At 42.6% G+C, this 26,232-nt stretch overlaps 1 protein-coding gene across 26 annotated transcripts in view; it reads right to left on the bottom strand.

Moving 5' to 3' along the window:
• The window catches only part of FOXP1 (forkhead box P1), a 379,700-nt gene that overhangs the window by 130,265 nt on the left and 223,203 nt on the right, over positions 1–26,232 (bottom strand). The window contains exon 2 of one of the 26 annotated variants that reach the window (XM_068202279.1): positions 18,680–18,758. The exons of the other annotated variants lie outside the window; for them this stretch is intronic. Within the exon in view, the coding sequence (XP_068058380.1) occupies positions 18,680–18,712 (33 nt within the window). The 5' untranslated portion in view covers positions 18,713–18,758. The remainder of the gene's footprint in view (positions 1–18,679; positions 18,759–26,232) is intronic. 26 annotated transcript variants of the gene reach the window in all.

A 26,232-nucleotide genomic window follows, 5' to 3' on the forward strand; every position in this document is an offset into this window, starting at 1 on the left:
CCAAGAAACCCCACGCTTCCTGGGGTTCTTTCAGTGCCAATATGCTTTGAGTGAAATATACACCCCAGTCTAGCATTAACCATTTTGATTTGTGAAATACAGCAGGAAATCAAGCCTCATCTTCCAGCTTTCCTATTCTTCATATGGGAAAGGTTTGCCTTGTTAATGCATGTTTTCATTAGGGTTAGAAAAATTAAGACAGGCTTTCTCTTTCTTACGTCTTTGACACAAGATGGGGCAAGGAGAGGAACGGGCACTGCTGGGTTTGTGGAGGAGATGGAGCTGCAGGCTCGGGAGCCCAATGATTCGCTCTGCCCAGCCCAGCCTCAGCTGACAAGACCCAAACTCCAAACACAGGCACCATTCTGGCATCCCACCTTGGCAGCAGGACCGCCAAGCTCAGCACAACGCACTCCTGATTTTTGGGAAGAGCCACTGCTGGGAGCTCACCCTGCAGTGCGTATCTCAGCCCACCCTGTTTCTGTAGCCACCACGTAAACCAAAGCCTTTTGGTGAAGGGTCTTGGGTTCAACTTCACAAGTTCATCTTTCTCCTCCCAAGGGGACAGCAGGGAGATGGTGAAATTCAGGGAACAAAGTACAGTTGTGTCCAAAAGAAAACACCCTGCAAAATACTCAAACATTTATAACTCAGCCTGTTTGTGAGCAGTAATTAAAATATTCTTTTCATCACAGTAATAGCTCTGTAAGGCCAAGATCCAAACTGCTTTTGACTGCACAGCTCTCACAATTATTTCATTTTCTAAAGTATGGGGTGGAGTGAACTCCAGTATCTCAGCTATTGCTACGGTGCTCTGTTGACAAATGCTGACTTTCCTAAACGGCAGACGCCGTGTGTGTACCATCCATCCTTTATTTATTGTGCCCGACACAGGTTTATCCTTGCAAAAAGAGATTTTTCAATAAAAATCTTCACACATTGCTTCACAACCTGCATTATATGTTGCTTATTTATCACTATCAGTACGAAATAGTGTTAGACTTAAAATGTAGGATCAATCATTATTTAAACTGTATTATTGCTTCTCCATTTGAGCAGACATCACTTTGTACCCACAATTAATGAGCTCTAGTCCTTTTTCTAATTAAAGAACAAAGGTTCTTGTGTGCAGAGTATAGAGTGACACTGTCTAGAGAACACACATTTAAATAGAAGAGAATCCTTCTAATTACCTTACAATAGGATTTTTCATATCCAGGAACATAATAGGATCAAGAAATTAGAGCATTTCCAACAGCATTTACAAATAAGTCATTACAAAACACTGTTAAAAGGTAATAATGCATCCCTAAAAACAAGGGGACCTTATGGAGACTAGTGCCTAACACTTTGGCATTTACAGAATTAACCTTTAAGCACTGATACAGGGAAAATGCAACACAGAAATTATTTTATAGATGTGTATGCACAGAGATAAATCCAAAAAAAGATGAGGAGTCAGCTATTAGAGCCTAAACCACTTTAGGCTCACACAGATTAGGATCCAAACACATAATTAAGAAAGTCAGAAAGGTAACCTCGCTTTATCCAGTAATTAGGGCTGTTAGAAATCAGATACTGTCTCTTAAAAGTGTTACAAATACACAGCACTACTAAATAACCTGCACTGCTGGGAAAGTATACTCGCTATCAAGGGCAAAGCTGCTATACACTGAGGTAACAGTAAATGACAGACTGTTGTTCAAGTCCATTAGCTGCTATGTGATAGGAGCACATTCACTAGCACACGACCTGTGAAAAATCTTAGATCTCTTTAAATCTTTGAATTGGATTGCTGCATTAATTCTTAAGAACTGCAATCCTTCAACCAAGTCAAATTACCCTCATTAACAGGGGAAAAACTGCCTCTGCAATAAGTTAAAAAAAAAGAGATATTTATTACCTATAATCACTTTCACGTACTTCACCTGGAAGTGTGACAAACTGGGACAACAACTTCAGAGGCTGGCACCAGTTCAGCTGCTGGTGGGGCCGGGGTGGAGGGGACATGCCATGCATGTGTCACCCTCTGTGCCTGCGCGCGCTCCTGCGCCGACATTCAGCAGGAATACGCGTGCTTCTTGGGGAAAAACCTCAATGAATGTTCTAAGAAAAGAAAAATCACTAAGAATAAGCACAGGCACTGAAGCGATCTCTGTGTGTGCCACTGAAATAACCGCAAAAGAGGAGGGGAAATTCTTCAGTTATTCAAGGCTTGATTAGAACACTGCTTCATAATTAGGCATGTTACAAGTATTGTCATCAACCAGAAAATTCATGTACTAACTCAAAGGTCTCAGAAGCTGGCTCAAGCCTTCTATTCATTAACAACATCTGCTATTAATGTTTAACCTTCATAAACTTGCACCAAACATTCAGCATTCAACAAAGCTTAAAAATAAATATTTTGTTGCACTGTTTTATCCGTGTGGTGATCTGCTCAGTTCTGAGGATATCAAGAACCACTACAACGGTCAGAGAGATAACAGACAAATATTTGGTCTTTGTTGGAAAGAAGATATTCCTTTCTCCAGTCACTGCTTCTCTGCACTTCAGATGCTACAGCTCCCGAGCCAGGCCAGTGCAGCACAGTAAACAGCAATGCAGACATACAGATATACACGCACCTATACGAGGGTATGAATCATTTATTTTGAAGATGAAACTCCTGGAACAATTTTCAGGATGAGTGTTCTAAAGGACCCTCTGTTTAAATTTTTTTCTAATTTAGAAATGAGCGTTCCTGGGACTAAATATTCCCTGTGAAATGGGGAGCTGAGTAAGTCCAGGATCCAGAAATGAGAAACAGAGCGTTTCATCTTCACTTTACTGCTGTGAATCCAGATGAGAGCCCTGATCTCGCAGTCAGATCCTAATGGGCAGATCCTTGGAAGAGTCTTTGGAAAGACTCATTTCCACCAGTGTGGTTTTAATGTAAGCGTTGCAATCTGCTTGTGCAGGCTCATTTACAGCGTGGAGACAGAGCTAAGTGGTGAGCTAATGTGACCATCTAATGACTCCTGGAAGCGCATCCGGACATCCCCCATCCCCGTCCCTCTTCCCACAGACGGATGTCGGTAGCACAGCCCCTGCTGGGCCCATCCCGGCTCACAGGGGCAGCCCTGGAGCTCTGGTGGGCACGTTCCCTGCTCCGTCCTGCCCGCACTGACCCCTGCTCAAGCCAACCCCCAAGTCTCCACAGAGCCTGGAATTGCAGCATCAGGCGGGTGAAGATCCTGCCTGCACTCATCTCACTGTCATTTTCTGATCTGCAGCAACGCCAAGATACAAACCAAGCCACAAAAGTAATGAAAAATACAGCTCTTTTTGTCTTCAAACATGACATTCATGGCGGATTCACTGTCTGCATGTTGCAGCACACTCTATTCTTAGCACCGTGCCTTTTAAAGTTAGGCCCATTATTTTCTACGGTGTATCAAGATCAGTATGTATAACATATGCCATATTGTTGACACTTCCCTGGATGTACTGCACACCATATGCCTAAAGCACTAAAAGGGGTGATGAACAGAGTGGCAATACTGAAAGGAGAACAAGATACACGGAGCATGTTGAATGAATTCAGTTATATAATTCAGCCAATAAGGGTTTCCATACATTTAACAATCTCTTCCCCCCCCCAACCAATCCCTTTCTTTTTCTTCCCCCTCTCCCCCTTGTATAAAAATGAATTTAACAACTTTCCACTGTGAAAAGTTAACACACTGGACACGTATTCAAAGCAAACGTTTAATCACAGTGGGCCCACCAGGTCTAAAAAATATACATGTAAAGATAGATCATATATAATCACACCAATAAAACAAACAAAAAAGTGCTATTCATACATTTTAGCAATAAACTAAAAAAATAAAACATACAGTTTTGCTCTTGCTTCCACTTGTCCTTTATTTTACCTTGTATAAATCTATACCCCAAGCCCAATTCCTAGAACTAGGAAAGATGTCATCTTGCCCATCTTCAGAGCTTTATTTACTAGTTTCTCTACCAAGAATTATTATTTGAAGAACTCAGAAACTAATGCTCTCTTACACTACAGTATTTTTGTCCAAATCTTCTGGAACGGATTATAAAATTGAAATGTAAGAAGGAACACAGCCGAGCTATATTTATAACACGAATGCTGCTCTTCAGCATCTGATACATACACATGTGTATCCTCATTTCCATGCCATCCCTCAGCACGCTCTAATGGGTACACTAACTGCGTACTCGTCATTAAAATAAAAGAAAAAAGAGGGGAAAAAAAGGAACTGACTCATCACTGAGAACAGTTTTGACAGTACTTGCATGCAAAGCCCTGGCAGAGAGGTTCAAGCTATTTAGTTGTGACCGGATAGAAATTACAAACTTTGGACTGAATTAACAATTAAAGGGAAAAAAAAATCTCTCAGCACAGGTACAGGCCGATGCACAGGCAAACCCAGGTTTAATCTCCAAGTTTAGCCCTTGGAGTTATGTGCTACTTGGAGGAAGGAAAAGATCTGTAAAGCAGGCATCACTGCAGGGAATCCCCATTGCCAAGACACTGACAGGGTCAGGAGAAGGGAAGAGTGATGCAGAAACACCCAGCAGGAACACACAGGACCCTTCCAGGGGGAGAATCCCAGCTGGCATCAAGCACAGGGGAGGTGCAGGGAAGCAGGCTGCTCTCCTGGCACACCGGGAGCCCGGCCAGCTCCTCACAGGGATGCTGCTAATGCTGTGGAGCTAATGATGCCACACAAAGCTGAAGCTTCCCCGTCCTCTGTCGTTAGTGCCACTATGCACCCACAGGCAATGGATCAAAGGGGCTATGAGAAGATAAGGAGAATCCATTTTAATTTCAAAACATGAAAATTCTGGCACAGGAGATCACTACAGAAGATCAGTTCTGTTATGTATCCATGGTGTGTTGAAGGGGAATGTTGCATTTTAAATGTACACACACACACACACACGTACCTATTTATCTGAGTAAGCAGTATCATTAGCAGAATAAAACAACCTAAAAGGAACATGAGCCTTTTGTTAAAAGTGGAAGACAGAATCTTCTTCATGAAAAACATCAAAGAAAAGGAACACATGCTCATGTTTAAAAACAGTCTACGCCTAATACAGAACATCAAGATGTTAAAAAAAAAAAAAAACAAAAACCACCAAAACCAACACAAACCAACAAAAACCCCTCCTTTGCTTCACAATATTTTCCTTAGAAACAAACTTAGTTTGTTTCCTGCTGACCAGGAAAGGGCTGCCAGTGCCCATTTAAAGCACTGGCTGTGCAATCCACTGAGAACTCAGATAAGAATTAATATACAGAACCTTCACATTGTCAAAATCAGGACAAGTGGAAGTTCTGTGAGTGGAAACACTTGCAATGCATCAGTATTAGGCCAGAAGGTAAACAGAGGAGTATGTTCCAAAAAATTAGAAAAGGAAGGGGTTTAGACAGGCATGCTAGTGCCTGCTCTGTTCCTTCTCTTGAGCTTTCTCTGGAGGAAAACAAAACAAAACAAAGCAAAACAAAACACCTTCATTTTGCAAAAGCTAGGACTGTACAGCTATTTGCAGAGGGAAGCGGTGAGCAGGCAGCACCTCCTGTCAGCATCCCTGGGGCTGTGCCTTCAGTACATCAACACTGGCCATGTGATGTCAAGAGAGGGTGTGAAAAAGTCTTTTACCTTCTGGTCTCTAGCTCAGGGCTGGTCCAAGTAGAGCACAGCCAAACTTTCTACTGGCTGTTGGCAACGTTAGCTTGATGGACTTCGTCCAGTTGCTTGTGGACTACTGTCCATATTAGGAAAAAATCCCCACTTGACACTGGCACTGGGATCCAGCCCTATCCACAGACACCGGCAGCACTACAGACTTTGCCTCAGCAGCCAGGTTGAGACACAAGGTTCACAGCCATGTCAATGTGCCCAGGATCCTTAATAAACAGAATCATGTAAAGCCAAAAACAATTCTACCATGGCTAATTAAAACATCTCTTGTGCTTGCTCTGTAAGAAAACCCACACAACAACACATGAGCAACAAAAACAAAAGTAAAAAAAAATCCCCTAAACCACCCTGTGGTGAACTTTGCTTCCTTTTCTGAGCAGTACTGGTGACGTTCGCAGGGGAGCTCAGGAGAGTAAAAGGGCACTGCCACCAAGACAGCTTTTAATTCTGCCAGGCAGATCCCCCAGACCTGTAATGAGCGTCTGCTTCCTACCCACCAGGGCCATTAATCACCCAGACTCCTAAAAGGTTTAATTCATGTGCCCACTCAGAGAACTCATGAGATGCCTGATAGTCATGTGTCACTCGAGAAGGGAACAAAACTGTATTCTTCTCTGAACTGATGTAGCTCCTATTACCAAGAGACCATCTCCCCTGGGAGTGACCAGAAGAGCAAAATGAAGGAGAGCTGACTCAAAGCTCTGCCTCACAAAGACACATAATTGATGCAGAAGGGAAGAGAGTTATTAGGAATCTGCCACTACTCTTATTTTGCCAATAATCTGGGGAATTGGTGAAAGGGTTTTAAAAGTGGTGAAAAATATCTCTGAATTTTTACTAGATACATCCCAGACAGACAGGCTGCTCTCCAGGAAAGAGCTTGGCAAAAGCAAAGGAGGTTTTGCCACCTTAAAATTGGACCATTTCTTCTCATAATTAACTTCACTCTTCCAGGGACCTTTTGGGCACCTGGAGGTGATGCCTGGTCTCTATGCGTGCTCACAAATCCTTTGCTTCTCTTGATATCCCCTGCTTCAAAATCTTGATCCTTATCTACTGATGCTCTTAAAAGCCTGGGAGATACCAACCTGGGTCTACATGAACCAGGGTAACTGACCCCCCCAGACTGGGCTGAAACATGACACACAACTATAACAATTGACACTGCCATTTCCTGTACATGACAGCTGGGAAGAAAAGGGTACAAGAAAGGGAAAGGTGCACTTTTTCAGCTTAAAAAAATACATGGTTGTATTGCTCTGCATTTGATAGAAAATTAAGGAAAAACAAGCCGGAAAAATCCTGCCCTCCTGCTGTTTCTTACTGCTTTTCTTCCTTTAATTACTGCTCTACTAGGTAAACTAATGGATAAAACTGAGAAAAATATAAAAACCTACAAGCACCCCAGCAATTGCTTCACATCCTTGTTATTTTTCTGGCAATACCCATGACTCAATAGAAACGTTATCCACATTCTCTTTTTAAAAATTTTTCCCCTTACAAAATTCAGATACAAACTAGAGAGTGTAACTAAGTTTCAGGCAGCCTGGCACATTCACTGACACTGGATGTTTTACCTTTCTCACTAGCACCTTTTGATCTCTCAGGCTTTGGGAACACTAAGCTGAACTGATCTCCTGCTGTAATTCGTAATTACCAATTCGCAGCTATTTCAGCACTCTGTAGATGCCAGCCTGCTGCTCAAGTATCAATACAGAATTGAAAAATGCTGTTTTTGGCCGGTTGAGATTTTTTTTCAAAATTTTCCCCATTCCTCCACAGTGGTACAAAAACTGCGCTGAGCTGCCGCTGTTACCGAGGAGCCAACCTGGATGCTTCGTGCTGCACAGAGCAAAGAGGAGGATGCTTTCAAAGGGTTTACGGCATTGAAAAGGGGGTTATGATACATAAACAGCCCTTTTCAGGTTCAAAAAATCTTCTCTTCCCATTCAGCATCACCATTATCCCTATTGGTTTCCTCTGCCTGCAGCTGCTCCCCGGCAGGCAGATACAAAACGCGGCTCCGCGGGCGACGGCTGTGCTCAGCCCTCTCCCCTTGGAAGGAACGTGTCACCACGATGATCTCCCTCCAGCACAGGAGAAAAACAGCCATGGGCCACAAAAAACAGCCACCATGGGCCACAGCTTGGTCCCAGCCCAAGAAGGGGGCAGAGCTGCCTGTGTGGGGCTAATGGGACCATCCCGGTGGCCACCTCTGTACCCACAACACAATCTGGGCTATTGTTCTATGGCCATGAAAAATTAAGCTGGACAGTTAAAGTTTCCCACTCCAAGTGTTGGTATGAGGCCCTGTAGTATATTTTGCTCTCGTGGCTTACCTATGGGACCTTCAGCAAAGGAAATTCATGCTGGGAGTGAATGTAAAATACGGGACCGTGCAGGCTAGAGAGAAAGTCTTAACCAGAGTGTTTGGATTAAAGTGTTTCACCAGCAATCCTTCATTAAGCCTTTGCTCCAGGTTCTCTTACAAACTACTAGCAACATACATTCCCTTCAAAATCATCCTGAAGTCCTTCAACAAAACCAAAAAGCCTCTTGTCCACCATCTGGATTTTACAGATGGGGCAATGAAAACACAGAGATGAGAAGAATTCAACACTGGAAACAATACTCATGAACTACAAACAGACAAGTAGTTCTGAACATTTAGAAGTTAAATTAGATGCAAAAAGCCTTTTCTTTTGTTGCTTACTACCATAACTCAAACCCATTCTGGTCATCTCTTCAATATAATCAGTGAATTTACAAATTGGTAAATACTCGTGTTCAATTTTTGGTGCTGAAAACAAAACAGAAAATGACCCTTTTAATCTTCAAACAACCTTAAGACAGAAACACTTCACTATTTCCCTGTTTGGTGGGGAAACATGCCAAAATACCAACACATCCCTGGCTGAAGCCTGGCTGTGCTGCAGTTTAACATAACACACAAGTCCTCCAGACCAGCACATGCAAAGAGAGGTCTCACAACAAAATCCCAGCCTGAAATACTCCCCAGACACTGGAAAAGTTCAGGTCCAGATCCACATCCAGGTTTTGCATCTCAGGTTTATATCTAAACCAAATATAAGGATTCTCTTGACTTCTTCCCAAGAATAGTCTTTTAAGACAAAAGACTCCAGAACCAATAAAAAAGGTAATTTAACAATATCTCTAGTGTGTCACCAATCATTTAAAGGGCCTTGAGGCTGCTGCATTCCCACTACAGTACAGCAGCTTTCCCACCCTGCTGGTTTTCAATTGACACCCTCTGTGTTGATATTTTTTTCCAAGTTAAGCCTGATGGCATTTTTTAAGCTTCCCCTCACAGCTGATGTCCTCTGCTTGTGCCACTGTGGGCAGTGCCAGGCAGGGCATGGCTCTGCTGGAGCCCAGTGGTGGGACCAGGGGTCTTCTCCTCCCTGTCTGCCAGGGCACAAGGTCCAGGAGAATATGACAAACTTAACTTTCAAAGGAAGAGGTCAAAAGGGGAAAATAGATTCTAAAATAATCCCTGAAAAAGAAACCCCTATGAAGAGGCTATGATCAGGATCTCATAGCAATAATTAACCTCAGAAACTTGCCAGCGTATCTATCACTGAACAATCTTTTTTTTTTTTTTTTTACCAAAAAGGCAAAAATTGACCCTTGCATACATTTTGCTCATCCGAGCCTGAAGACTGCTTGAAAGATGGAATATCTGAGACAAGGGAAACACTCCATCTTCACTTGGCGTGAGTGGGATTGTCACCAATTCATTCTTGTTTTCAGAAATCCTGGGCACAGCCCAAAAGGCCAAAACTGCTGGCAGACAGAGCTGCAGCCTGAGGCACCACCAGCCTGTGCCACCACAGCCTCCCATGCAGCTCCTGCACTGAGGTGAGCACAGGACAGGCACATCTACTCCTCAACACCAACAACCTCGAATAATTTTGCAGAGCCCACTGCTCCATCAAACACAACCATCCTGGAGCTCCATCAAACACAGCCGTCCTGGAGCTCCACCTCAATTTCTGATGCAGAACAACAACGGCTGACATTAACAGAAAAGAATGGAACATCACCACTTAAAATGCACTTACCTACTGCAAATGAAATTAATAGTCATTAAAAAAAAATCTTCAGAAAGTTTTCCTTTGCAAATACCTAGAGCATACCCCACCACCAGATTCAGGAGTAAGTTTTCAAATGGGTAACAGCTAAATGAATATATCTGCTAAAGGAATCAGGGGGTTTTGTGCACTCCAAGGTTATGTGTTTAGCAGGCTTTGATACTTCAACGAAAAATAGAGGTGGCAATGATTTGCAGACTAAATTAATGTTATATACTTCAAAGAACTGGACAAACAAGTCAGCAGCAAAAATTTTATAGGTTCACTTCCTTCAAGGGAACTTAAAGAGCCAGCATTTTATTGCTGAGAATTCTAGTCACTCCTTTTACCCCTCAGCATCTGTTTGAAATATGTAGTAGACAATTGCTTTTTTGGCTCTGACTCAGGTGGTTGAAATACAGGACAAACAGACTACTGTATATAAGCTTTCCTCCAGCAATGAAAATTTTTATTAACTCTCTTGCATAGCAAACTCGGCTGCCTAGCTTCCAATCCCTATAGAATCATCGAGGAATGTGGCTACTTATTAATTCCGGTGGTCAAGCACAGGGTGGATATGTTGAGACTTGTCTGCAATACGTAACCTCACATTTCAAAAAAATAAGAGGAAAAAAGAAAGCTACAGAGGGAAGGAAAAACATAAATGAGTTCTGTTTAGTTCATCATTCGTAAGTGTAAAATTCCAAGCTAAATACTAGCTCTGTACATAAATATGTCAGCCCTGTCAGACGTTCCAGCCAAAGAAAACAAGGCCCACGGTGGAGGGGTTCAGAATTACCCTCAGAGCCATGAACCTGCCCCACCTTCCACTGCTGTGGCAAATTCAGGCGTTTTCTCACATTGGTGCTTCATAAAAACACCCTGCAGACACTGCCTAAAAACTGCTCTTCTCACCCCACTCAGCTGAAGGACTGAGGAAAAGAAAAGAACAAGGACAGAGGTACATAACACAGAAAGGAAGATTCTTGCTCCCCACGAGACTTTATTTAGAACTATCCTGGCCACTTGAAACTCCTCCATTTCATTGCTTCTTCATCCTTCACACTGCTTGTGTAGTGGTGGCCACTTTTGCAAAGCTTTTGATCCCTGAGAAGCACTGTGAGATGTTTTCCAGCATTTAATGTTGGATAAAACTCCCTCTTCAAGTGGTGGTTACGGCCAATTTGAGCCAACCTGAGGCTGTTGTGCTGCTTTTAGCCTTTTGTTGTGTTTCCAATGTCATAAATACCTAATAGCAGTGGTCAACATTTAAAAATAAACACTTGCCACGTATTTTCTACACAAAACAACTTCAGCTGTCTGAAATCTGCAGATAATATCCAGTTTTGCATTTTTAACTAATATTTAACACATAGATTATTAAATAGCTGGACTTAACTTAAAGCTCTCTTTGAGTTGTGTTATATTGCTTGTGAAAAAGGCCAGTCTACAGCTAGCTGTCGATTTGCTCCAGCTAATTTCCACACCAACAAATTCAACAGTCTTTCCACCAATGCCATAAATCAGAGAACGACTGCTACATTAGGAGTGTGAAGAGCCATCAAGGGCTGCCTGTAGCCCAGACCTCTCTATTGTGACATGTCCCATGAGGCTCAATCTCCCTGGTCTGATCCACCACAACCTGAAGCCAAGTCCTTCCATAATCTTCTGGCCATGACACCCTACAGGTATCAGTTTGACTTATGTATTTCTTCCAGTTTCTCCAGAGAAAGCACAGAGGAAGATGCTTCTCATCCCTTTACTAAAACTGCAGGTGCTGGGTGAGAAGAACGCAACTCTTATTTCTTCTATTTCTTACTGCCAGCACAAAGCAGGGTTTCCCTCCCAGCTTTCAGCTCCTGCTCACTGGCTCCCTGGGAGCAGAGGCTCTCCAGCACCTCTGTTCATCTGGCGAGCACTCCCAGTGCTGCAGAATGTCAGCTCACGCAGGGAGCACCCAGCTCCTGCAGCAGCCCCTGGCAGACAGATATGATAACAAGCATCACATGTGGCTCACCCAGATGGTGGCCAAATAGCACAGATACCTGCCCTGAGGCTTGCTCCTGCATGGACAGCGAGCGTCCCGACAGCTCCCAGCACACCGGTACACGGGCCACCATCCACCTCCAGCTCCCAGCTGGGCAGCTGTGGCCACCAGCCCGCAGAACTGTGCCCAGGCCCCCTGGGCAGCTCATCAGGAAGCACTGTAGGTGTGCAGCCTCACAGATACCTGACCACTGCAACTCGCCCGTGTCCAATTTCTTAGAAGGGGATTGTTCAAAGCTGCAATCTGCTGGACCAAAAAAGGTAAAGCCCTGTGACCCTTAGGGGACAACCTCAAACCCTCTCTCCAAACAAAGCCTGCCATGCACAGGCTCTAACAGGGAAGTAATTTTGGTGCACAGCCACACCAGACTTTTCTATGTATGCTGAGTCATTCCGAGTCCAAAAGAAAAAGCATCCTTTTCATAGAAAGACAGGTGCTAGATGAAACAAAAGCAGATTCCCAAGGAAATCTTGGAAAAGGAGGTACACAATCATATTGGAAAAGGCTATTCATACCATTTGTTGAATTTTCCTTCAATCATTTACCCAAAACCATTTATCCAAAACAGCCAGCAAATCATGGCAGCATCACACAATAATGGTACTCCAACCAAGTGCTGAAAGCTGCACCCAGAGTAAATACTGTATCCTCCTCAGTAATGAATATCTGGGCTTTTGTCACCACGTAGGTAAGGAAAGGAAGCAAAGTACCTGATCATACAGTTTTCAACCTTCCCCAATATACAGAATGCCAGAAAATCCAGAGAGAGACAATTATAGTTTAGAGAGCCCAGTCAACCATTTAATCCTTTCAGTGCTGTACTTGGGAGCGATACATATACTGAAACCACAGCCAGACGGAACTGGTCCTAGATGCAGAAGAATACTTGAACAGGAAAACAGGCAGTATTTTCTGCTTAAGCTGGTTTATGCAGCAGCATGTCATGGCCTGAGAGGTCTTCAGTTACCACCACAGGGCTCTGGATCTCTCCAGCCCCTCACATTTCCAAGGTGTCTGAAGCAACCATGTAAGTGCTTTACAGAAAGTTGTGTTACCTGTGTATTAGGCAAATTAAGCACTAAATAGAAGTGCCAGATTAAACACCACACATAAATCTCATAATAAACTGTAAAAACAGTTAAAGGCAAAAAAGCACTGTATTAAACTGCTCCCAGAATTGCCTGATCTTGCAGCCCTGAGCCTAAGGATTTGCTTCAGTGTTAGTGCTGCCTTATCCAGTTACACAGGGTATAAGAGGACCACAGAATCACAGACTACCCTGAGCTGGAAGGGACCACAGGGATCAGACACCTGTCCCTGCACAGGAAGGTGTGCAGGAGACACCTGAGGCTGAGATGTTACAGGACCACAGCAGGCTCTGCCTGGAAAATGTTTGTTGTGGCTTTAACACCTTCCTTGTGCCTTGTCAAGTACCACACTGAGGAGACAGAGCAGGTGACCACACCTTGCTGTGGTAACACTTTGGTGAAGGTGCCCTGAGAGGCTTCTCCTCACTCTGTCACCGCCTCTCGCAGAGACAAACCCCGTGCAGTGCAGGACAAAGGACATGCCAGGCTGGAGATGGACTGACAAGTTCTATCAGCAATATGTCTCTCACACACACACACACACACACTTTTGAGAGCAACACTGATCTTAAGAATTTCTTAAAATTGTGCTAAGGTAGTTATTTTCTAGCCCAACAGGACTGGAAAAACAGCAAAGATCCTGCCTGATTTGCTCATATTCTGTTTTCTGGATAAAAGTGTGGTCTTTTAATTAAAATATTGTCACCTGTCACCTTTTACCTTTTTTTTTTCTTTTTGATACCTTCACTCTTCAGTCTCATTTAATATTCAATTACAATGCCCACAATAAAGCTGGGTCCTGCAGCTTGAATTTGGGATGTTCAGCCCAACAGTTCTGGGACTTGCCAAAGTAGCACATCAACTCAAGTAAGGTGCACAACTTAATTACATTTCTTTGAAAAATGCCACCTTCTTACAGGACACCCCAAATAAGGTGCTTTCCCTGGAATATCCAGAGTCTGAATCATCTGTTTTACCCCTGTCTTATGCTGGCTTAGCACCACTGGCAACAGCAGCAGCGTTACACAGATGTGAAGCTGAAATAAATCCAGGGAGACACAGACACACTGCAAGCACACTGAAATTAATGTGCTTTTCACTGCTCTCCGTGTACAAACACACAGGGAAAAGGAGGAATAAAAAATTTTTCTTTTCTTCCTCGCTTTTCACAAGTTCCTGGCTATCATTCTGAAATGTAGATATTCCCATCATGCCTCGGTGTTTTTCAGCCCCATGATGCCCTCACTTTTGATTGTATAGATGAAGTTGAAGTGCACAGGGTATTTACTGATCCAGTTATCTTGTTCTGTGACAGGCAGAATCAATCAATCAAGGGGCCAGCTTTATGCTTACGTATTCCAGGCACATCTCCGCACTTCAGGATACGAGATCACAGTGTTATCCAGCCAAATTTGATCAACAAATGCAGTTCCCCTGCGCCACAGCAATCTCAGATGAAGATGTTATTATGTGGAACTGAGCAAAGTGATAAAGACAGTACAGAAAAGGGAGGAAAAGTCCAGCTGGACCTTTCTGACAGCCTCTATATACTACGGCTGCAGCATCCCTTTTTCCAAGGCTAACAAAAATAGCACATTCCCAAGAAGCTGTTGCAAAATGCTTTCTGGCCACCCTGTATCTGTTGGTACTTAATGAAAGAAACGTTATGCCACAGAGTTTGCTAACATGTTTTTAAATGTTGGATAACAGATTACACCCCTTGCCACTGTATTTATGGAGATATTTATAACACAGGGTCACACACTGCATTTTTCATCACTCTGTTGAGAACAAGTATATCGTAACCTGAAAGTCCAAAAATGTATTTTAAAATCATAGCTGGCTTAAGCAAACTTTAAGGATTTTTATTTTAAATCCCAGCTACAAAAAAGATGTAGTTGAATGTGTAAATGTTGAAATCTGTCTCAAGGAGAATTGACACAACGCTTTTATTTTGCCAGTAGCTTTTCACTTTGCTATTGCCCTACGTTTTTTTTTTTTTACATTATTTAATCCAAAATACCATCTTTTTGATTGTACCTTTCTTTGCATTTTAAATCTTTAATGGGAGCCTTTGGCAGTCCATGGGCACAATTATTAGATATCTGCTGAGAGAAATTGAAAAATTAATCATACTTTCCATTTTATATTTTGGTACTATACATAAAAATTATCTGGTCTTAAAGCTGCATTCTGTGGTCTGTCGATATGCTCTCCCCAACACGGTAAATACTATGCAAGAATCCATGTATCTCACATTCAAATCTCTCCACCTAAATAGATAAATGGAGAATGCCACATTCCCTTTTCAAGTGCAAAATTTATTTCAGATCATTTTTCAATTAAAAGGCATCTGCTGTTATTTCCTCTGTTATAGACTGCCTAAAAAATCACTGTAAAAAGTATCCTAGACTAATCATATGGATGATACTGAAGTTGTTTATTGCCCTTTCATGGACTTGGGTACTTAAATTACAGTTTTTCACAACTGTATGCAAAATGTGTAACATAATCTTTATGCAGTTTTTTATAGAAAGTGATATATGCATTAATCTGACCTTTGTCTAAATAGACCCTTAACCACTGGGAAATAAAATCCAAAGGCATCTATCAGCATGTGAGCAGTATCAAAACTGCTAAATCTATTAACTTTGTTTTCCTTTCACTATTATTAAACTGGAAAGCAAAATTCAGCTGGAAAATTATGCCATTTGGGTTCCCTTGTCATCATGTAGTAAGTATGAGAAATATATGTGGAATAGCCAAATGGCCAATAGACAAAACACCCACTCCAAGTGACGTACTGTTTTCCATACCACTCAGACAAAATCAAAACAACAGAGCTGTTGCAAACAAAAACAAAATAACATTTCCCATAAGCATTCCAGACAGAGAAAATTTACAGGAAAAGAAAGCTGGGAAAAGACCCAGAGTGATGTGAGTGTTTGTACCTCCAGCCATAAAACCCGCTTTTGCTTGAGCTGGTAAACAACAGTTTAACATTAAAAACACATAAAGGCTCACCATCGATTAATTGTCAAACTTTGCAGTTAAAGATTTACAGCTGCTGGTGCTGCTGCCTTGGGCCAGGGGGGTCGGATGCTCGTCCCTCCTGCCCTGCACTGGGGCAGATGCAGCCAAGCAACTTCATTTCATTCAGAAAAGAACAGGATGCAGCATGGGGAAAAGCTCCAGTGCTAGAGCAAGGAGGGGAAAGTAAACAACCAGGTTGATTGCTTCAGAGCAGTGTGTTCTGCAGAGTTCCAAAAAAAAAATATATATATAAAAAAAAAAAGAAAATCATCCAGCGTTCTTTTCTTCTTTCCGGAAAGTCCTTCCAAGTCTCAGTGCAGCCTGGCGGAATAACAGCTTTAAAAAGTGAAGATGTCGCTTTTTTATAGCTGACTCACATTTATATAACTTTGTTAATGCATCTGCTCCCTGGAAGTTACAGTATCTGTGTTCAGCTGCGATACCTGCCCATAAATCGCGGCAGCGCGGCGAATATCAACAGCTGCATTTTACTATTTCAGCCCGTCAGTTTACACTGTCTCCATCACGGCGAATTCCTGTCAGCTGCACTCTGGCTAACACAATTCCTACGTTTTGCCTGGCAGTAAATGGACGCTCCTGCCCCAGCATCATCTAAACAACTCTGTTAACATTTGCCCCCGAGCGTCTCTCTCTTTGTCCAGTCCCTGTCTTCTAACAGATGTCATCCAAGTCTAATCAAGCATAAAATGGTCATAAATATTTCTTTCTGGTAGATTTCACATTCGCATTTCATGCAGGGACATGATATTTTTCTGCTACCTCCAGGGAGTACCTAATGCAAAAACCAGTTACTTACATTCAAGGCTCATGTTCCTTTAGTAAAATGCAGCACATGTTCTCAGTTCAAAGACATAAAAAGGCGCAAGACTTTATCTTCTTTTGTTTAACTGCACCCTTTTTTTTTAATAACGTTTGCCACAGATTCTATCTAGGTATGACATTGTCCTTTGCTTACCAGGAAAACACACAACGCTGAATTTTGACCCTACCACTCTCTCAAGAACAAATATTTTTTAATTTCCTACTCCCATACCTTAATTATTGCACAAAATATAGATTTTTTTTTTTCTCAGCTGTTTCATTTGCCAAGCTATTTAAAGTATTCATATGGAAAAGGCTCTTCACTATTTTGGTTCTTCTATGCAAAACTGTGCAACCTACCTCATCTTCTTTCATTAAAAACAGTTAAATAATTCTAGGATACAAATTTAAGGCTCATGCCTATTTAACAGTTGATAATCATGAGATATAAGCAATTTCCAGTGCTTAAACTCTGAAACTATTTTCAAGATAATTAATTCTTCTTGATGTTAGAATAATCAGAAAAATTATATTTACCCTTGGTAAACTTGGTAAATAATATGTCAGACTGGAAAATAAAACTAACCTTAGATTATTCATAAAGCCGTGTGTGTTATCATTTTTTCCCCTTTATGTTTGGCACAGCAGAAATATGCCACAGCTATTTAAAGTGAACCACACAACACTTAAGGATATAGATCACAACAGTGAAGCTGTTTTTCCTCTTCCCTCTCCACTGAGCCTAATATTTGATTACTGTTAGTCAAATCAAGCTTTCAGGCAAATAATCTCCATTTCTTAAGTTAATGAGATGTGGTCATGTCGACAACAGCTTGCAGAAACTTTTAATTCCAATTCCTGCAGGCTGTGCTGGCCTCTTTTACAGTAACCACAGTATGAATGAGTCAAATTTGCCAAAATGGCTTATGTAGACAAGTGCACACTTTAAAGAGGCACTAATTAAAAATACCCACTGGTATCATAATTTAAATACCATGAAAATAAACTGTAAAAGTAGCTCAGCTACAATCTTATGACTTTCCTTAGAGCTCGTTTACTTTAACTAGATGATGTTTTATTGCAGATGTATTCCTAGCTAAAAACAATTTTACGTCTTGGAGGAATTCAAGATTTTGATATAATTAAACAATTTATGTTAATATTTGTTTCACATAAGCTATTAAGCAAGCCCCCCAGAACAAGTGCTAATTGAGAAAGATGCAAAGAAATAGACTGCTGAAGTAAGCAGCAAATTTATACTGTGGATTTACTGCTCTATCTGCAACTTCCCCCCTCATTACTGCCCTCTTTCTCCCTCTCACTCTCCTATAAGGCTCCCAGCTGTACTGAATCCCATTAAAACACTTTCCTTGGATGCTGTTATCTACTGCTTTCCTCAAAAAAGGAAGAAGAGGAGAAGGGAGAAGGAGAGGTGGAGCTTGGCATCATTCTCGATGCACTTCCCTGGCCACAACTTCTCCAAAATCCCTTTTGTCTTTCTGGGTTTTTTTGGCAAGGGAATGAGAGCAGCACAGCTGTAGTGTAACAAAAGCAGACATGAGACCAAAAATAAAATTAAAAAAAGTTGGTGCTGAGAGGGTTAAACCCATTTAAGGGGTTAAATATGCAATTACCACTGACTAAAACCAGAGAGACATATAGATAAATAGAAGAAATGAAGTCCCCAGGTTCCATTCAGAAGCCTTCATCACATTACTACCAGACAGAAAACTCTTTAAGTACCATTTTCAGATGTTAAATCATTGTTCGTGCAGCACATATTCTCACTATTCCTGGGGGAACAATATCTGAAGACAGCGTGCTAACAAATGCAATCCAGTAAACAGGCATTTTTCCTCTTGTTGTTAGTACCTTTGTGTTCCAGCTCCCAGCTCTGTCATCCATGCCTTCTCTCTGCTTTGAAGTTAAAGTACTGAATGAGCGTTGTCATCTATTATCCAGAGTGTGCATGTAGATTATAAATAAGAAATAAAAGTGACTTTCAGTACACTGCTTTTGCATTAGCAAGTTGCCTTCTCTGTTACCTCCTCTGTCCTTCATACTTTGCTACCAACATTATATTAAAAATATGACTTTAAGTGTTTCTTCTAGAATGCTATAAAATATGTACACAGCAGAGATGAAAGTTTTACTGAAACAAACAAGTCCAGCAGTTTAACCAGGTTCATGAGTTCAGCTTCAACAGACTGTTTAACCTTTATCTGCAGATGTCCTTCAGGCCCCTGACACATTAATTGCATCTCCAGCTTCTTTTGCATGCACACTACTGAGCACAGAGCTATTAATTACACTGGAGTTTATTTACAGATAGAACCTTTTCCACTATTGATCAATTATTTATTAATATTTTCTGGCGTAATGATTTTTCATGTTAAGGTCACAAATAAACACTTTTCCTACAAGTAACAGCACTGACCTATTTCAACTGCATCTGCTTGTACCTGGTAAGCAAACTCATCTCCATGAACACAACTATGAGACTTAGAAACATTTCTCCCATTGCTTCATCTGAAGGAAGATGTAAGCACAATCTGCACTTTAAGTGATCAATCAATCCCTTTAATTTTCATAGAATCCTAGTATGGTTTGAGTTGGAAGATCATCTACTTCATATCCCCCTGCTATGGGCAGAGGCACCTTCCACTTCCCTCAGCTTTCAGCTGGCTTCAACAAGCACCACTTTGGATGTCTTAATCCGCACATGCTGCCTAAATTATGGCATGTTAGGAAGGAAGGAGAAAGGTTTTCGATGACCTGAGGGGTGGTGGGCACCAAGGACGTGAGTAGAGATCTTTGTCCTGGCCCTGCTCCAGTGGGGAGTGTCCTGGGCCACCTCTGGGCAGGGACACAGTGGTCTCGGGTCTCACACATCATCTGCCCAGATGTGCGCCTGCAAAACTGTTGGGGAAATCCAAGCAAAACCAAACCTAGCAGAGCCCAAAGCCAGCCCTGCATGACAAGCTGGAACCATAGAATCATTTATGTTGGAAAAGACCTTTAGGATCAGCAAGTCCAACTCCTGATTGCACTGCCAAGTCACAAAGCCAGCTTCATAAAGAGAAAGCACAAGCCTGGGAACAATACACTTCTAAATAAATAATAACAACTCTTTTACACTTAATAAATTCCTCATTATTCAGTGGAATGTCCATTTTAGATGACCAAAAGCATACTCATGCACCTAGCTCCCCTTTAATTCCATGTTCATGTCAAAGCCTTGGCAGACATTAACTCTTCCACAACGACTGTGCTGTTTTAGATGAGGGGAGCACAAAGACCTGAGGACCAAAGCTCCTCTGGAGAGAGAGAAAAGGCTGGATGGGACACACCACTGGCAGTGCCCTGGCTGCTACCTGCAAAACAATGCTATCAGCAAGATTTCCTGAAAATAAAGTCCCTTGGTGCAGCTTCCTGTCTCTGCAGCGACTTTTGGGGCAGAAGAGGAATTGCCTCTTGGCTCTTCTGTCTGGGCAGCAAGATTTGCAGCCCTTTTGTGGCTCAGTATGGGCTGGTCAGGTAAGGAATCTGCAGGGCAGGCACAGAGGAGCTCTGCTTCCCTTCATCCCTCCAGGTGTCCTGGATCTTTCTTCCTTTCATCCTTTTGGATAAACAATAATGATATAAGAAGGTTCAAGCACAGTCCAGTGTTTTTCACTTGGACATATGGGAGCCAGTCCTTTTATAAAATGCTTTTGGTAAATGGTTCAAGTTCCTGTAAAGATTGGCGAAATCCAGTAATGATTTTCAAGGCTATCATGGAATATGCTGAATTGCAAGAGACCCATCAGGATCATCAAGTCCAACTCCCAGTCCCATTTTGGGACATCCCAAAAATTCCATCATGTGCCTGTCACCTACTGCCTGTCTGGAACATCACCCAGAAAAAATGAGATGGAGAAAAACAAAAGGGTCTCATTGAAAAAATAAAAACCCAGAAGGGTCTCATTGAAAAATGAGACTCTAAAGTCACATTTTTTAAAGAAGGAAGTCCAGGCTGAATAGGAATAGAAGAAGAGGCACTCCTTCCCTCCACCAGGACGAGATGGAAATGTGATGGTGCCTAACAGTCTTTCATTGGCACATAGCACATCTGCAGGCAGCTCAAACAGCCTGGAGAGCACCACTCTCCTTCCCTTAGGTAAGGCAGCAGTGGAATCTCTGGATGCATATGGAGTTTCAGGAACCCCATGTAAATATGAAGGGCATGCTGCTGCCAGCCATGCATAGGAGCCCCTACAGCTTTGGGAAAGCACCACATGCAGGACCTGACCGTGCCTTACCCTGGGGAAAGAGGCAGCCCTTGTGTCCTTGGCATTCACTGCAGGATGCCTGTCAAACACATGAGAACATGAAGGGGTACTTTTTCCCTGCTAGGGGCCAGTTTTCCATCCAGCTCCTGTTCACAGGTTGAACAAACTGAGTCCCAGCGCAGCTCCCTTACTCTGCAAGCTCGTGTATTGCCCAAGATGACTAACAGGTAAATACTCCCAGGTTTCACGAGTTCATTTAACAAGAGCTCTACCTCCCCAGCACAAGGGGATCAGCTCCTAGAGACAAGATGAGAGGAGGTGAAAAGCTGGTCTTAAGAAACATGAGATCAGGTACAAAAGGGATTCTTTGCTGTCAAAGCATAATATGTCAGCTTGTGATAAACCTGAATTGCTTCATATACCAAGGATCACTAGACATTAGCTGCTTTTTATACGGCAATATGGTGCAGAGGTTTCAGACAGAATATTGTTTTATGTTGATCATGATAAAACTCTCTGTAGCTTTGATAAAGCCTGCACAGGCTTTTCATTCAAACTAATGAGTGATACTGGCTGTTGGATGCCGAGGCACGCTCTTGATGCTTTCCAATGGTTCAACTCATAACCAGGAATCAATTCAGCCTGGATAAGCAAGAGTGTTACTCATCTAAGGGGTTTTGAATGATGATCCTGTTCCCTGTGCTTTCCCCAGGTACATCTGAAAAGGCACAGGGACAAAGGGAGCACCACATGTTGGCAAAGCACATCTCTTACCTGGGGATCTCCTGGGTGCAGCCTGCTCTGAAGGAACAGTTGGCTCACTCTGTAATCAACCATCAAACAGCCCCAGCCCAATGGGCAATTCACTCAGCATAGGCCTTGTGCTGCTCTGCCTTCCAACATCTGTTTCAATGCTTGTCATCTCCCTGCTTTAAACAAATGTACTGCAGATGTCTTGTCTTGAGGACGACAGGGACTTGGCAGAGACAGAACAGAGGCCTCCAAATGACAGAGGCGTGGCTAAGGCAGTTACTGGGGGGTTCCGGATGGACTCTGTGCACTGAACATGAAATGGGATTTTCACTCACACCCCCATCCCGTGTCCTCCTTTGAACCTCCCATTTTCTTCTTCAGATTTAAGGGAGTGATGAAGGACAGTGACTGGGATGGAGACTGAAGCGCAGCCTCCTCAGAAACATGTGGCCTGAGTCTTCTCAAAAGATTTATCATTGACATATACAATTAAATGGGAAAACACACTCATTGGCTCATATTTTGTTCCAAGGACAACCTGATACAAGACTGGACATGGAGGGACACAAAGTGTGGTAAAGATAGTAGCTTCCCAGACACCAGATTGTGGCCTGGAAACAACAGGAGACTTTCTTGGGCTAAAATTATACTTCTGGAAGAACCAATATATGAAATGGGATACACAACAAGGAAGAGGAATGGGTTACAGTGAGGGGTTTCTAGGCACATCCATTCTAGGGCTTTCTTTTCATGTAAATCCAATTTGACTTTCCACTAGAAAACAATTAATTGAGGCCAAACATTTTGTATTTTCTGAGTGCTACTTTGTTCCTTTGAATGCATCCCACCTATAGCTGCTTGAGGTTTAGCTGGAGTGACCTATGCAGTCAGTGAGATTCCAACAATCTCACTTTTCCTTAACTTGGGTTCTTGGTGCAACAGCTGTGAAGAAGCTGGAACAAGCCAAGTGCTTCCTGGCTGCTCTTCCTGCTGCTCAGTCCTGCAAAGGCAGCCGCAAAGCAAAGACAACTTGAGTTTATCTCTGCTGTTTTGAACCCCAAGTGCTGGTCAGCCCAAGATGCAGGTGATACAAGATGGAAGTGTCCAAGGTCTGGCTGGACAGGGCTTGGAGCAACCTGGTCTAGTGGAAGGTGCCCTGCCCATGGCAGGGGGTTTTAATGAGATGATCTTTAAAGTCTTGTCCATCTTGATCTTTAAAGTCAAGCCATTCTATGATTCCATTATAAGGCTTTTGGTCAGACACTAGGGAAAAATATCCTAATGGAGAGCTGAGAACCAACAGACTTGGGCAGGACTGAAAGCTCCATTAACAGGCTGCTGAGACACAGATCAGGAACACTCAGGAGTGTCAAAGACACACTCTATTCCAGCCTTTGGTCTGCATGGAAAGATTGGGAGAAAAAAGACTGCTTTTCCAAAACCCACAAAGAAGAATGTTAAGACTAGAGAGGAGTTCACAGCAAACCTGGGCTGGTGGGCTGCCCTATCCTGAGCGTGGCTGCAGCCCAGCCAGGCCATCAGCCAGCACTGGAGAAGTTCCTACCTCCATGACCTTGGAAAGATCCCCAAACGTGAACACGGCACGTGCTTCCCTGCCCCCAGGGAGAGGCACATATTTTTGCTCTCAGTTTATGAATCTTTGACGTACAGTCCCTATGACACAGCCTTGGAAGGCCGTATCTTTTATTTATTGTGCCTAGCAATTGTCCTTGCAACCAATTATGAAAAAAAGCAGGTGGCCAACAGAAACTCTGCAAAATAAAACCCCTCAGTAAAGCAAACACCGTATCTTTCAGAGAAAGAAAAAATACTGTAAACAGAGTTAATCACTGTTAAACCCTTATAATCCAGTCCTTGCCCAAGTTAAGAGACTGAAAGCAAGAGTAAAACACTTCAAAAAGCATTAATTGGAGGAATTGGTGAATAATTTCTCAAGGAAAAGGAGTCAGAAGTATTTTAAACTCCTAACACTCACTGTGTTGTGAAAAGGGGCTCAGACCTATCCTGCCAGACTGGCCTAAGGGACAAGAGTCCCACACCACCTGCTGGGATGGCTGCTCCAGGAACAGCTGCTCCAGGGACTGGGAGAAGGGCTGCCAATAAGGGCTTCACCCCAGTAGTCATAAAGGAAGATGTGTGGAGCAGCAAAGAGCCCACTTTTAGCTCCTCCATAAAACAGCTACAGTTACCAGCATTCCCTGCTCCTTCTTGAGTATTATATTCAATAATATTAATAGGCTCATATTTACCGTATCTTAAAAGCTAACAATCCCATTGCCAGCGCTAATTAAAAAGACAAGAAGCAGAAAAGAAGCAGTGGATTATTTCTTCAACATGGATTCACGCCTAGATTTAATAAAACCTGCTTCAGTGTTATAACCTTACATTTGTTGCAAGAACACTATAAAAGATAAGTCTGCTTTTTGTTGTTTATTGACTTGGAGGGTTTTCTTTCAGATCTGTAGTACAACATTACAGCCATGGGAAGGCAAGGAAGGAGACTGTTTTCCCTGAACAAAACAACTGCTTTTGCTACCCAAATAACCATGTCTGGGATGAAGAAACCAGCACAGCTATTGAGAGAGAAGAACAGGTACTAAAATGAAGCACTGGGGAGGTTTAGCTGTACCAAACCTTCTCTTTGTGACCTTACAGGAAGCACTTCACCTACAGCTACAAGTGAATGCCACAGCCAGCTGCTCCAGAGGAGAGACTTTGGAGTTTCTACCAGACACAGAGCACCCCTGTCCCAAACACAGAGCTCCCACATCTGCACGCTCAGCACACTAGATGCTTTCAACTTTATCTTTCCAACAAAATCCAGAGCAGTTGCTTTCCACACACACCTGTCCATCCTGCTCTGAGCCTGAAGAAGAGGGATGACATAGGAGAGCAGGTATGCAATGCAACACAACAAAGTCAAGATAAACTGCAGCCTCTCTCCCCAAAACCAGAACTATTCCTAGGTGAGCTCATCTGCAGATCAAGTTTCTCATTTAAGCAGAGGCCAGAAGAATTCTCCTGGAGACTGCTGAGACTGGGCTGTGAGGATCTGAGTGCTCCAAATGCTTCCTTATCCATGAGGAAAAACTGTGTTCCATCTTGTTGCTAATTTTTGCTGCAAGATGCTGGGCCCCACTACTTCTAACAAGTTCCATTCTCCTTCCCTGTGCCTGTCTGACCTTTCTCCTTCAGTGAATCACTTAATTATGTGGAAACAGAAATACAAAACGATGATGGTTTAAGAACACAAATGCTCCAGCTTCATCCGTGAGAGAGCAGCCAAATCCTCCCAAAGCTGTGGGTCTGCTGCTGATTCAGGATGCCAGAAGGTACTAGGGAAGATCCACCCTCTGCCCACACAGTCCTTGGGAAAAGCTAGGGACCTTACCCTATTTCTGCACGTATCTCACTGATTACTGGAAAAAGGAGGAAAAAAGCAAGAATGTCAGACAGTCAGTGGTCTTACAACATTTCACTGGTGTTGCAGTTCTTTCCTGGCAGACGCTTTTCGGTATCAGTGATAATAACAAGGAAAATTTAAGGAAAACTTGATTTGAGCACACCAACAGCAACCACATTCTTTTAGCTTGTGATCACTCTAGCTCAAATAGACAAGATTTCCACCCCCCCCACCCCCACGCCTTCCTGCACTTAATTTCCAGGTAGAGTTTGTTAAAGCCTGAAATCCCACCTGAACTTTGGAAAGTCTTAAAAAAAAAAAAAAAAAAAAAAAAAAAAAAAAAGAAGAAAAAAGACCCATACACAAATATTTGGCTAAGTGACCCATAGCAAATTGCGTAATGCCAGTTGAAAGTTGTGTTTTCTAAGTATCAGCCCCAGAGGTTTTATCTGAAATAAAATCCTGATTACTTCAGATTCTGGAGGCAAACTGTGACCTCGCTCTGCATCTCCAAATTTGAAACATTTGTGTTGTGCCCCTCGATAATGATGCCTCTTGCTAGAAAGCAACTAAATCCTTTCAAAAAACTTGCTTATTCTATTTCATAAGGTAAGAAGGCCCCAAACGTGCATGTAAGAATTAGTTCAGCCTCGAAGCTTGATCAAAAGAGATCACCTAAACTTGGAACTGCAGTGCTCTACCAAGCAAAAATGACCCATCTCCAGGCATGCAGCTGCATGCCCAGCAATGTTTCTGTCTGTAACCATCCCAGTCCTCAATCCTGTGGTCATTAAATGAGAAGCAGTATTAGGTCAGCACACAGAACACAAGGAATTATATCCATTTCTTGCATCCTTCTCTTTGGTTTGCCTGGGAACACACTCTGAGAGCTGGGGGCAAAGGGGAGAACTGCACTGATGAGTTTTACAACACATTGTCAGAGAGATTAAATAGCCCAACTCTCCTCAACCTTCACT

This window comes from Anomalospiza imberbis, chromosome 11 (assembly GCF_031753505.1).
Source record: "Anomalospiza imberbis isolate Cuckoo-Finch-1a 21T00152 chromosome 11, ASM3175350v1, whole genome shotgun sequence".
Lineage (NCBI taxonomy): Eukaryota > Metazoa > Chordata > Aves > Passeriformes > Viduidae > Anomalospiza > Anomalospiza imberbis.